This window comes from Phyllostomus hastatus, unplaced genomic scaffold (assembly GCF_019186645.2).
Source record: "Phyllostomus hastatus isolate PE091 unplaced genomic scaffold, TTU_PhHast_1.1 phas_contig_477, whole genome shotgun sequence".
NCBI classification, from domain to species: domain Eukaryota; kingdom Metazoa; phylum Chordata; class Mammalia; order Chiroptera; family Phyllostomidae; genus Phyllostomus; species Phyllostomus hastatus.
Window position 1 is genome coordinate 2,517,623 of NW_025333889.1, and position 13,900 is coordinate 2,531,522.

Below are 13,900 nucleotides of genomic sequence, written 5' to 3' on the forward strand. Positions count from 1 at the left end.
GTCTGGGTACGGCCACCACCCCCTCTCCGTGCAGCGCCGGCCGGCTCTCAGCGGGGTGCTGTCCGGGGCGCCGTGCGGAGTCCGCTCCGTCTCCAACGTTGCGTGACCCTCAGGGATTGTGTCCTCGTTCCTGTCCCCGCGTCCCTGCGTCCTGAGCGCCTCGGCTGCCCCACGCCCCACCTGCCCAGGGGCAGATCAGTCAGGATGGGCCCACCGCTGGGGGGCTGGGCGGAAGAGGGGCGGGCCGCTTCGTCTGATACGGGGTGCCCTCCAGGGCCTCACGCCCAAGCGGGGCTGAGCCCGGCGGTGGCGCCGAGGGACAGTAGAACCTGCTCATAAAAACACGCGCTTTTAAAAACTCACGCTCCCCCTCGTCCACCCTCTGGAAACCAGAACACCCGAGGAGCAGAGACCCGCTTCCGCCGGGGAGCACTTCCCGTTCGGGGAGATTCCAAACGTCCTTAAAGGCCCACACGAGACCGCACTGACCGCTGTTTCACTTCTCCCCATCCATTCCCAACGCGGGCGTCCGCGGACCTCACCCCGCGGCGTGTTGCGGGGCTGAGGAAAAACGTCGGCGAGGAGACCGTGGCAGGGCGTGGAGTCCTGGGTTACGGCGGGGTGACGGGGCAGACGCCGCTCTCTCCGCGAGAGGGCCCCCCACCTCCGGCGCGGGGAGCCGGTCAGGCTGCCTTCGCCGTGTGACCCCGTCCCCCACGTCTCCCCCGCCCTCTCGGACCCCACAGTCTTGTGGAGACAGATCATCCAGCGCTTTGGCGGGGTCGTCACCAACACCCTGAACATCAGCTGCCTGGCCAAGGTCAGCGACGGCTTCACGCAGGGCCACGTGGTGCAGGCGGTGCGGAGCGTGCTCACGGACCGCAGGGTGCGGCAGCAGCTGCGCAAGCCGCTCGTGGCCGTGGAGTTCGTGGCGGCCCTGAGCAGCCAGAGCCCCGTCTACCAGGAGGAGGAGGACAGCTTTAAGGTGAGGGGGGCGGGCGCGGTCGCCGCAGCCAGCCCGTCCCCGGGGCGCCCGAGCTCCGGGGGTTTGAGCTCTGCCGTTTGCCATGAAATTAGGCAGACTTGAAATTTTTGGATTATAAAATCTTTCCAGACTGGGAAGCACCGTGGGTCAGCTCGGGCCCGTGGCCCCCCAGACGTCACCGCGGTGCAGGTGGCAGAGTGCTTCCGTGGGACACAGGTGGGGTGCCCACAGTTCGGTGGCCACCTGCCCCTTCCACCTCCGCAGGGTCTCCCTTGTTTCTGCGGGCAGCCCGGTGAGTTCACGGACTTCTGACCTGTATTCCTAAACGTCTGCTTCCTTTCAGAGCTGGTACGCCAAAACCCCCCTGGGGAAGAGGCGGGCCTTGGCCCTGCAGGGCGGGACCCGGAGCAAGGCCAAGGAAAAAGGAAAGAAGGGAAAGAAAGGGAAGAAGGAGAAGAAGAAAAAGTAGCGCCTTTCCGAGCAGCCATCCTGGGCCCCACCCCGCGACGGCGGCCCCCGCTCCAGTCTGAAGAAGACCCCGCGTCCACCCCGCCGGCCCAGCCGCCTCCACTGCCGCCGAGTCCTCGCGGTCGGACCTTCGCTGGGCCGCCCACCGCGACTGCGGACGCGGCGCCCCGAGCTCGTCCTAGAGTGTGTGACTGTCCCTCAGCCTCCGGAAGGTTGTCCGTAACCAGCACTCAGTCCCGGTCTTTGCGACCGGACGCTGCGTCTCGTCGGCGCCGGTTCCCAGATTTCACGCGTGACCAGAAGTACTCTCGTTGGACAGCCGGCGCCGCGCCGAGGTCTGTTTTCAGCGCCCTGGCCTTCTACCGGCCCGTTTGTATCGTGTGTTCCCTTGCACAGGTTTTGATGAGTTGATCCTTTCACTAATCATAGACTTTATATAATGGAATAAAATTTTCTGGTCCTTGAACTGACTCAGTAATTTGCCTGCTTGAGCTAAAAAAAACAAAACAAAACAAAAAAAACTTTAAAATGATCTGTGTCGACCTTTTGACCCTGAAGATGGGGACACCGAGGCCCGGGGTCACACAGAAAGGGAGTAAGAAGAGATCGTGATGAAAAAAGTAGCAAGAAGAAAATTAGAAATTAGAAGCTCAGAAATTAGAAATATAGCAATGTACAGGAAATGGGAAAGATAAAAGAGGTATGGACTCCAGACTAGACGTGGTCAGAGGGTCAGAGGGCAGGGGAGTGAGCTGGAGGGCGGTCCTTGGGGAGCCCCCGCCCCCCACAGAGGGCAGCCCACAAGACCAAAGAGGTCAAACCCACAGCCTCCAGGTAAGACCCGCAAAGACAGAGGTCCGGAGGAGAAGAAGACACAGCGAAGGAACGGCAGCTGGGGGACAGGCGAGCTGAGGGCCTTCCCGAGTCAGGGAGTCGTGGGCCCTCAGACCCCGCAGCGCTGGGCGTCCGTAGTCGCCCCTCAGTTCCCGAGACGCTCCCGGAACACGGCGGGCTAGCGGCTGCCGGAAACAAAACAGGAAAATAGGGCGACTTTGGGAAGAGCGAGCCTGAAGCAAGAGGTGAAAAATGCCGAGAAACTGGTTAAACGAGAGAAAACCAGGGACTCGTCGATGAGAAACCGAGATTGCGTGTGGCCCTGAAAGGCGTTCTCGCCGTGGGGAGACCTCGGGGGGAGACTGCAGTGGAGGTGGGTGGGTGGGATTCACCAGTACCCTCCCCGACGGAATGTGGCAGCCCCCTACGCCGTGGGCCAAACCTTGAGCCCCAGAGTGGAGGTCAAGGTTTCCCGGGATCCTCAGCAGGCTGGACCTTCCTTCCACGCCCAGAACCACCGGGGGTCCCCAGTGTCTCCCGGCTGCCGGCACATACTCATCGCCGGCGTCTGTGCAGGAGACCAGCGCAAACCAGGACAGAGGGACACGGCCACGGGCCCGCCCACGTGCTCCAGACACGTGCTGACCACCCTGGGAAGCCCCCCCGCCCCCCGCACTCCCGGAGCCCAGGCCCCAGACAGATGCTGCTCTCCGCGGGCCCTGGTGCAGACTCGCCTCCTTACACCGAAGGAGCGTCCGGACGGTGGCCCTGGCCCCCCTCACCCACTTCCCACTGCATCTGGCCGAGGCCCAGGGGGGCCCAAGGGGCGGACAGACCCCCACCCTGACCTCGGGGAGCAGTTTACCCCCCCCCCAGGCCGGCTGAGCCCAGGTCCCTTCTCTCACGCTTCGCGGGAAACAGGCCCTCGGTCAGGGCCCACGAGGAGAACTTCAGGGTGCCGGGGTCTGGCGTCTTTGGCAGAATAATGGGATCTGGGGGGGGCGGGGGTAAAAACTGAATGTTAGGGTTGTGAAGGTACGGACATTACGAAGATGCTACAGCAACCGTACCATTGAACTTGGTCTCGGTTTAACGCCAAGTCTACTTCATCGGAGCTCGTGCAGTAGTAATTGATAACCAATAAATAATAATGACAAGAGCCCAAGCAGTCCATGAGCTTTGGAGCAGCCCCGTCCGATCAACTTCCTGTGACCTGGAAACGGTCCCCTGGGGTGGCCCCGAGTCATGCGTGGCTGCCTTAGCCCTTGCAGTGTGGCTGGTGCCACTGGACTCGTCCTCACTTACGTTTCCGTGGCCGCGGGTGGCCAGTGTGGTGGGGGTGGGGACACAGCTCAGAGGAGCAGGCCGACCCTAAGGACCGACGGACGAGACCCTGAGTGTGGTCCCCACGGGCTGGCTCTCTCACGCACACTCACACGCACACACACACGCACACGCACACTGGGACGGGGCCTCCGCCGCTCACTCTGTTCTCTCCCAACTCCCACCGCGTGCCCTCCTCTCGCTCCGTCTTCTCCGCAGGTCCGCGGGGCTCCCACCAGCCCGCCCGCCCGCCCGCCCCTTACCAAGAACAACGACGTCGCCTCTCTCACGGGTGGGCTCCACCCACTCACGGACGCCCCCTGCTCTGCGCAGAGCAGACCCCTTGTGTGTGGGCACAGGGCCCGCGAGAGCCGGCAGGCCGTGCCCAGCACCCACCACACGCCCACACGGCCGCCTGCGCTGCATGTGGCCGGACGCGCAGTCCCCGAGACACACGCTCCGCTGTCTCACGGAGTGGGCGCAGACTGGCCCCACGCTGTGCTCGCTGCGCAACCCCTGCACGTCACAGAGGGCGCGTCCCTGACTCCTCCCGCCCCCTCGGGGACAGACACCCAGACTGCGCCCGCCCTCGGCTCTCCCCCACCCCCAGGAACTCCCACCTACGTCCTTTCAGGGCCGTGTCCGGTGGCAGAGTCGGTGGGGTCCACTCCCGGAGGAGAAGTTGCTGGGTCCAGTGACCCGTGGGTTTTCCATTGGGGCAGCCCCTGCCGCATGGCCTGGGGGGGAAGGGGGGGGCTCATCCCAGCCGCCACTCGAGGTCCGCCCCCCCTCGTGTCGTCACCATCCGCAGAGCAGGGCCCCCCCCAGACAGGGGATGTGTCACTGACATGGAGACGGAGAGACGCCAGCCCCAGGCGAGAGGAGGGAAGTGCGGGGCTGGTGTGGGGGTCGGGGTGGGGGGTGCGGGGGGAGGGGGGGACAAAGAAGGGGCGGCGCCCTCGCCCGGGAGCCCCGCCCACGTCTGGGCTGTCCCTGAGCCATCGAGCGACAACTAGCTGCTCTGCTGCACCTCCCTAAGTGAAGAGGACAGTAATTAATGTCATTAGTCCTCATTAAGGAGGCGCTGGGTGGAATGAAACCCAATTAGGGCGGAATTAGAGCTCGGGGCTCTGCCCTGCGCCCACCCTGAGGACCAGCGGGCTCCGGCCCCAGAGCCGTGGGTGTCGGCGCGGCCGATGCTCCGGAGATTCGAGACCCTCGGGTCAGAACACACGGTGTTAGAGCACCCCGAACAGGCCGGAGTCGGCTTCGAGGACTCTCCCCAAACACCCGTCCGCAGTTAACGCAACGCGGCGACTGTGCGGGGTGTCGCAGGGCCCCTCCCCGGGAAGGCCGCTGGACCTCCTGGACCGCCGAGGGGCGTGGCTTCCGACGTCCTGGGGGAGGGGCTCCCCCCAGCCCTCACGCTGCAGGAGGGCGGCCCCTTCGGCCAGCACCCACCAGGCGGGGCACCCACCAGGCAGTGACAGTCAAGGTTTCCGTTTCCGAGCCACACGGGGTGACACTCACAAAAACAGAGGGGACAGCAGCAGACAGCGGGGTTCGCGACCCAGCCGGCAGCGCCCCCATCAGGGAGGTTCGGGGACCCAAAGGGCCCTGGGCGCAGAGTCGCTGTCTGCGCGCACCCCGCCTCGCCCCCAGGAGCACCCTCCGCCCCAGCGTCCGGCCGCTCCTCCTGGCAGTTCAGGGTCCCAGCGCAGGCCGTGGGCGTCGCCCCCGCCTAGCCCACCGCCCCGCCCCGCCCCGCCCCACGGCCGCAAGCCCTCGGCCTCCGGATTAAGCCTCTCTGAAATGACCTGGTGTTCCAGCAAAGGGCCCCGCCTGACCCGGGCGCCGCCTCGCGCCGCCGCCGCCCTCGCGCCGGCTGGCTCTGCACTCGCCGCATCTGTGACACCAGGGCCTGCAGCCGCTGCCGCCCCAGCCGCTTCGAGGGGGAAGGCAGCTGCGACCGGTGCTCTGGGCACAGGGCCTGGCTCCAGGTGCTCAGGGACCCGCCCAGGGCGGCAGGTGCGCAGGGGCGGTCGCCATGGTCGTGGAAGGGCCGTGCAGCAATGGGATGGAGGAGGGGCAGTGGGGCGGGGGGGGGGGGGAGGCGGGGCACGGCAAATTTCCTCTGTCCTCAGGCCCAGGAGAAGGTCCCGGGAGCAGCGGGTGAGGCCCTGCACAATCGGGGGCCTCACTGTAGGGCCCCCCATCCTCCCTCTCCAACACTTTCCCTCAGCTCTTTCCCTCTGGGGAGCCCCCGCTGGCCTTGCTGCACCCCGTCCTTGCTGCACCCCGTCCTCGGCCTCCGCGTGTCTGGGAAGGAAGACCAGCCAGCGAGTTGGGAAGAGGGCCGTGGGGTCCTGGAGCCTGGGCTGGGTACGAGTTCACAACCAGCTGCATCACCTTGTCCAGTGCGGCAGCACACGTGCACACACATACACGCCACATGTGAACACATGCATACACACAGGTACACACAGCCCACACACATAAACACCCCCCACAAGCACGCACATGCAATAAACATACACACGGCTACGTGCTATCCACACACCACATGCCACCCCCCCCACACAGCCCCCACGTGCTCAGGGGAGCTGATGGCGCAGGCCCAGGGCCTTGCATCCCCACCCCCCAGGCCTCACCCGGGACGGGGGACCAGAGCCATGAACGGAGAAGGTGCCCGGCAGGTGCTCCTGGGCCTGGGGAGTGGGGGGCGGTGATGTTTACCGTCTGCACGAAGGGGGAGAGGGGGGTGGCACAAAAACATCCGCTTCCTGCCCCCTGGGAGCCCGGGAGGAAAGGCTGACGCAGGCCGCGCGGCCCCAGCTGCACGGGGCTGGTGGGGGCAGGAAGGGCCGCTGCCGCTGTCCCAGGGCGCACTGGGCAGGGCCCCGCGCCGAAGCGCCTCTCCCCCAGAAACCCAACCCGCTGTCCCCGCCCACAAGCGGGGCTCGGAGAGGGCAGCGGCATGCGTCCCGGAGGAGCGAGAAGGAGTCCAGGCGAACAGTGATGTGGGGCCTGCCCTTTGGTCCCCCGGCACCACGGGCGTTTCCTCGTCCAGAGAAGCCCTGCCGTGACCCCCACCAAGACCTTCCGGCTCCAAGGTCCCGCTACCCCGAGGTCAGAGGCTTCCCAGAGAGGAGGGGCCACGTTAGCCACGCCCCCAAACAGCTGGGCTCCCGTGCATCCCGGAGCAGGCTCCGGAGCGCCACCGGGCCAAGTCCTGTGCATGCCACCAAAGCTTCAGCCCGCACAGGGCGAGGGGCACCAGAGTGCTGAGAGTTTTGTCCTGAAAGACACAAGACCCTGCGCTTCTGGGGGAGGTGGACAGCAGGCGCTCAGAGCTGGCGGGCTCTCTCCTTACTTATTTCACGTTCCAGAGTGGCAGCTCCGGCGCCGGGGCCTGTCAGGGCAGAGGTCGCGTCCCCTTGGAGGGCAGGGCCGTGCGTGTCCACGAGGCCCCTGGCCGGGCAGAGCCCCCCAGGGACCCTGCATGGGGGGTCTGCTTTGCATCTTGCTGGAACCACGTCGACGGTTAGAATAAAATGCTTTTCTTAAGCTCTGACGAGCGCGTGCAAATTAAAGCAAAGGAAACCACCTGCGGAAAGCGGGGGCCTGGGCCGCGAGACGCTGCCCTGGGTGAGCGGCTGCTCGCGAGAGAACCGCTCGGAACGTCCCGTGAACTTGAAGGCTGGAGCAAAGCAGACGCTGCGGCGTCTCTGATCTGCTGCCAGCTTTAACTGTCATTCGCACGGAAACCCCAGTCTCGCCGCGTCCTTGCAGGGCTCACCTGGAACCCCACGGTGAGTGTTTAGAAGGTGCGTGGTGACGTGGGAAACCACGGAAACCGAGACCTTTAGGGAGTCGGCGGAGGATGAGAAGTCCTGTGGGGGTGGGGAGGCAGCTAAGCAGAGGCCCGGAAGGGGACTCGGTCGCCCTGAAACTCCCCACAGCAGACGCCGGGAGGAGGTGTGGGACGAGGGGCCCCGCTGTTTAACCACTGGATGTGCCCGCGCCGTCCCCGGCGACAACCCCTGTCCCCTCCCCGCTGGGACCGTGCCACACCCCACGCCCACGCCCGGGTGTCCAGGTGTGAGCTCACCTCCTAGAAGGGACCCAGTGAGCCAAAGGGGGTCCTCAGGACCCCCACGTTCCTACCCAGAGGCCCACCCCACAGGCCGCTGGTCCCACTTCCGCGTGCTCTGGGCGGTGACCCTGCGCCCAGGACCCTCGTGTCTGCTCACCCGGGACCCTCTTCTCCCGCCGCAGCGGCCCTCCGGCCTCCGCGGAAGCGGGAACGCAGCAAGCAGAGCGGGGCCGGCCGGACGGAAGTGCTGACCGGAAGGACGTGAGGATGGAGGGCCAGCCAGGGACGGGGGCGCCAGGCAAGGCCCTGCCCTGAGGCCTGGGACCTGGGACCCGGACACGCCAGTGGACCCAGACTCCGGGCAGCCCCCGCACCACCCCCAGTGACCTGGCAGGACTTGTCCTCTGGGTGTCCAGCGGCACGGCCACTCCTGGTGCCGTCCACCCAGGGCCGTGTGGCCCTTCACCCACGTTTCTCAGCGGGTGGGGACCCCTCGCTGCGTGGCCCCCCGGCAGGACTAGACCTGAGCCCAAAGGCTGGTAGCCACTGCACCCCCGCCACTGGACCCCCGGGTCCCCGCGGATCCCGGCGGGGCTGTGCTCAGCGGCCCTGGCCCCCGGAGGGCCCTGGGGCGCCCCAGCTCCCCGAGCCCACACAGCGCCCCCGAGGGGCCGACTCCAGCAGCCAAGGCGGAAGGATATCCTCCTCTTAAAGGCAGATTGTGTTCCAAGTGGAAATTAATGGATTCTGCTTCAGCCACTTTCCCAGTTTTCGAGAACTCTGCGGCTGACAGCCAGCTGGTGCGGCGCGCTGCCGTTGTGCCTGACGGCCAGGCACCGACCTCACAGGCGTCGCGGGGGCATGTTAATTACGCGCAGCCCCCGGACGCCGCCCAGCCCCCACTCGGCTTCTGTGCGGGCATTTGCAAGCAGCACACTGCCCACGTCCTGCGACAGCAGCGTCGCTCCTCGCATCGCGGGAGCGGGAGTCTGCGGGGCCGGTAGGGGAAAGTGCGAATGCAGCCGCCGGGAACTTTTGCTGCGTGGCCCTTCAAAGGGGGTGCCCGCCCGGCCCCCGGACGGCCACGGGACCCCTGGGGCTCCTCCGAAAACCCTCCGCCCCAAGTCAGTCTTGCAAATTATCTCTGCCCTACACGGACGGCCTCTTTACTCTCCTCGGGTCGCGGAGTGACTTTGAATCCTGCAAACGCGTCCTCACGCGCACGCAGGGCGCGGGTTATGGCGCCGCCGGCTGGAAGGAACCGGGACAACTGCGCCGGAGCCTGGTGGCAGTGTGGAACCTGAGTGCGGCCGGGGCTCAGTGTGCCCACGGGCACGCCGAGAGTGGCTGTGCCGCCCTGCGAGCGCGCTCGGTCTGCACCGGGCTGCCGTGGGCCGCGGCGTCGCCCGCCCCTGCCTTTCCTCCCGGGGTGGGGGAAGGGGAAGCGTGGCAAGATTTCGGAGGCCGACTCGCGCTCTCTGACCACCAGACCGCACAGGGTCTCTGCCGCCCCCTGTGGGCTGGGCGGTGCGCCACCTGCCGGCCAGACTGTGCGCAGGCCCGCGCCCAGGGGAGCTCCAGACCCCGAGCTCTCCCACCCTCACGGGGGGGCCTGAGGGCTCACCACGCCTGCAGAGGCCCGCCCCGCCTCTCCGCACTCGCGGTCTGCGCAGAGCGGAGAAGACGTACTGGTGGCTGGGCTCTCGGCCTCCCTCGCTGCTGCGCGCAGAGAGGGCTCTGGTTCCTCAAGGACATCCTAAGGGTGTGAGCCAGAGGTGGCCCGGGGCACCTGCCCAGGGGTCTGGCTGAAGGGCCGGCCGGCACACCGCTGGGGTCACAGTGCCTTCCAGTGGACGTCGGCAAGCACTGCTCCTCGTCAACCCCGGACGAGGAGCCTGGAGGGCCCTCCGCCGGGTCTGCCGAGGCGGAACCTCTCACTCAAAGTGTAAAGATGGCGGCGCGTCCTTTGTGCGCAAGTGTATTTATTATTAGGAGTAAGCTATTCCGCTGCTCTAATAAGTCGGCGGCGTGCGGACGCCCACGGAGTGTCTGTGTCCAGCCTGCTGGGGGCGCCCCCGGCTCGGCCTGTCCCTGCCTCCCGGCCCTCTCGCTCTGCACGTGCTCACAGGGCGCCCCCTCCCTGGCGCCGTGGCTGGTGGACAAGCCCAGGCAGACGAGGGAGGGGAGGGCGAGCAGAGTGATGAGAGACTGTCAGTAGCTCGCGGTTCCTTTGCACTGTTTTGCGTGCGGCACAGGTGTCCAGCCGCCTCCTCAGGACGTGGGAGCGGAGAATGGCCGGACCTCGGCCGTGGCACGGCCACGGGGGAGACTGTGGAGCGCACACACGGTCTCGGCCAGCTGCCCAGCCGCCACCGTCCCCGCCCAGCCCTTCCCCGTCTGAGAGGTGTTGGGGGCCGGGACATGCCTAAAGAGGCTGATGCAACATTGCCCTTGAAAAACAGGACGTTTGCGGTTAAGAGTCATGTACTCTCCTGATCTGAACACGCAGGCGACGCACCAATCAGTGCCTTGATCACGCGCCAATCATGCGCCCTCTAGCCAATCCCAGCTAAGAGCACGCCCCAGGTCCGCCAATCAAAGCTACTTCCCTTTTCTGCCTTCCTTTATCCTCCTCTATATAACTCCCCCCATTCTTAGAATAAATCGGCAGCTTGATCAGAATCCTTTGACTTGCTGTCCTTCTTTCGCACCTCCTGTCCCATCCCTTTTCATCCGTTGCAGGTATATCGGCGGACCCCGTTGACTGCCTCGCGGGCCGAGGCAAGTGGCGCCCAACGTGGGGCCCCGCTGACCGCCTGTGCGGACCGCTGTCCCCTTCGATCGCAGCGTCTCGCCCGGCTCACCGCGACTGCCCGACCGCGCGCCGGCGTTCCCTGACGACCCCCGTTCCCCGACAGCGGCATCTCAAAGGTAAGACCCAACCATGGGACAGGCATGCTCACAACGTGATTTATTCGTTGGTCAATTAAAAGAGTCCCTCAAGGTGCGCAAGATAAGAGTTCGTAAAAAAGATTTGAATTCCTTTTTCACTTTCGTTTTTAAAACCTGCCCATGGTTTCCTCAGGAGGGTAGCATTGACTCCCGCGTCTGGCACCGTATAGGCAACTGTCTCAACGACTGTTATAAAGTTTTTGGGCCCGAGACCATCCCTATAACTGCCTTTAACTATTATAACCTCATAACAGACATCCTTAAAAACCACAATAACTCCCGACATACAGCGCCTTTGCAAGGAAGGGCAAGAAATTCTCCGCAGTCACTCCCCGGCCCCCTCAAAGGCCCCCTCAGTTCACGGCCTCCCCGGCGCTCCCGCTGACTCGCTCTCGCGACCCCCCTCACGAGCGCCTTCAAATTGCCCTTCTGTCTCCATCCAGATAGACACAGACCCTCGAGTCCCTTCTCTGTACCCTCCCCTCCAGGAGTTCTATTCCTCTGCTCCGCCCCCCGATTCCCAGGACCCCGGCGGCCAGTTAGACCCCTCTGAACAGGCAGAATTAGAGGACGAGGCCGCTCGCTACAAGAATCCTGACTGGCCACCACTCGTGGCGGCAGTCCTCCCGCCATTCAAGCCGCCTCCTTATAGTACCTCTCACGCGCCCGCCGCCGCCATTTCACCCGCGGCGTGCAAGGCACCCACTACCTTGCCCCTGGCGGCCACCGCCGCATTCACGCCGTTTCCAAAGCCTCTCCTTCAGGAAACCCTCACTTTCATCCGGGATATTAAAACCGTTGCCAACGAGCTCTCCGTTCTTACGATCAGTCCCCCTCCCCACGAGGCTTTAGCGTTCCCTGTTACTAGATCCCAGACGCGCCCAGATAGGACCGAGAACGTAGATAGTTCAGCTGCGGCTGCAGCTACCCCCCTTCCTGACAGCGACAACCCCGAGGACTCTGACAGCTCCCCTTCTGATATAGACGAAGCAGAGCCCAGTACAAGAGATACTGCGGCCCCCCAAACTTATTCCCACACATACAAGAAACTTAGCCTTAAAACATTAGAAAAGGTCAAATCTGCTGTAACACACTACGGGCCCACAGCCCCCTTTTCCCTCGCCCTAATTGAAAATCTTAGTGAGCGCTGGCTCACGCCCAATGATTGGTTTTTTCTGGCGAAGGCAGCGCTAAGTGGAGGTGACTTTATTCTTTGGAAAAGCGAATATGAAGACACCGCTAAACAGTTTGTTCAGCGCAATATGCGAAAATCCTCCTCTAAAAATTGGACCATTCTCAAGTTTCTTGGCTCCACCCCCTATCATAGCAATGAAAAGCAAGCTCAATTTCCCCCCGGACTTCTAACCCAGATCCAGTCCGCGGGTCTTAAAGCATGGAGGCGCCTTCCACAAAAGGGCACCGCAACCACCTCTCTTGCAAAAATAAGACAGGGCCCAGACGAGCCATACAGTGATTTCATAAGTCGTTTACAAGAATTAGCTGAGAGGCTCTTTGGCGCGGGCGAAAGTGAAAACGCTTTCGTCAAACACCTAGCTTATGAAAATGCCAACCCCGCTTGCCAAAATGCCATCCGCCCCTATCGCCAAGGAGAGCTCTGTGACTATGTTCGCCTCTGCTCCGGCATCGGCTCTGCCCATGCTTTCGGACTTGCCATTGGTGCCGCCTTACAAAATTTTATGCCCCCACAGCCGGCGCGCCCCCCTAATCGCCTTTGTTACAACTGTAACCAACCTGGACATTTTTCCCGAGCCTGCCCCCCAGAAGAGCCAAAATCAGACTCAAATTCAGATCCAAAACCCAACAGGGCCTAGTACTAATAGTCCAGGAGCCCCTGCCACGAAATGCCCTCGCTGTAAGAAGGGTTTTCACTGGTCCTCAGAATGCAGATCTAAGACAGACATTTATGGACAGCCCATTCCCCCGCCGCAGGGAAACTCCAACAGGGCCCGGCCCCAGGGCCCCATACCGGGTGTGAACTCCAGGGCTACACAGTTCACTCCCCGATCACTCCACCCACAGATCCCTGCCCTCCCGGTAATCCATCACGCCGCTACGTCACAGGCCTGTGGAGGGCCACAGCAGGCAGCGCAGGATTGGACCTCTGTGCCGCCACCGACACAGTACTAACTTCAGACAATAGTCCCCTAATAGTCCCTACCGGCGTTTTCGGGCCCCTACCGCCTAATACTTTTGGGCTTATCTTCGGCCGAGTCAGTTCCACCCTACAAGGGATACAAGTCCTCCCTGGCATTATAGATCATGATTTTGAAGGACAAATCCAAATTATCCTTTCCACCACTTCAGATGTAATTACCATCCCCAAAGAAACTAGGTTAGCCCAAATAATCATCCTCCCCCTTCAACATCTTAATTCCAATTTTCAAAAACCTTTTCGAGGGTCAAGCCCCCCCGGCTCTTCAGATGCATATTGGGTGCAACAGGTTACCGAGGGCCGTCCCTTACTCGAACTCAGAATTAATGGTAAAGCCTTTTCAGGTATTGTTGACACTGGTGCCGATGCCACTGTTATTTCTGAGTCTCAATGGCCTCGAAATTGGCCCCTAACCATAGCTGCCACACATTTGCGTGGCATAGGACAGTCTACCAATCCACAACAAAGCTCTAAAACCCTTAAATGGGAAGACAATGAAGGAAACCAGGGCTTCGTGACCCCATATGTACTACCTAACTTGCCCGTTAATCTGTGGGGGAGAGGCTCAGCCTGTATTTATGATCAAAAAGAAGATGGCCCACGATGGCTCCCGGAAAGGCTAATAAAACATGTCAATCATCGCCCCGCCCCACCAGTTGAACCTAATCAAATCCCAGGGAATAATAATACGCCCTGAGGAGATTTTCTCTTCTTTCTATTTCAGGCAAAACATGTTCTCCCAATGGCTCTTCTTCCTGTTACTACAAGCACTCTTATACCTAAAAACATATGGGGGGCTTCAAGCGCCGCCTGGCAATATTTACCACGTCCTCTTTGGGCCACCGTGTGAATGCCGTGGAGGAACTACTACTGATCATGCCATCCCCTCGTCTTATACTCAGGTAGTAGACTGCAACACAAAAACAGCTTACCTAGCTTATTCACCCACAGCAACAGGGGGGATGTCCAAACCCACATGGTCCTGTGTACCTAAGCCTCCTATCATACCTGCCATTAATGGAAAGCCAGGACCATGCCCATGCACCTCCTTTTATTCAACAATGCACTC

At 62.8% G+C, this 13,900-nt stretch overlaps 1 protein-coding gene across 1 annotated transcript in view; it reads left to right on the top strand.

Moving 5' to 3' along the window:
* The window catches only part of IQCA1 (IQ motif containing with AAA domain 1), an 86,259-nt gene extending 84,805 nt beyond the window's left edge, over positions 1-1,454 (top strand). Inside the window, exons 18-19 of the mRNA XM_045845728.1 lie at positions 747-985; positions 1,329-1,454. Coding sequence (XP_045701684.1) covers positions 747-985; positions 1,329-1,454 — 365 coding nt within the window. The remainder of the gene's footprint in view (positions 1-746; positions 986-1,328) is intronic.
* Positions 1,455-13,900: the final 12,446 nt, after the last annotated feature.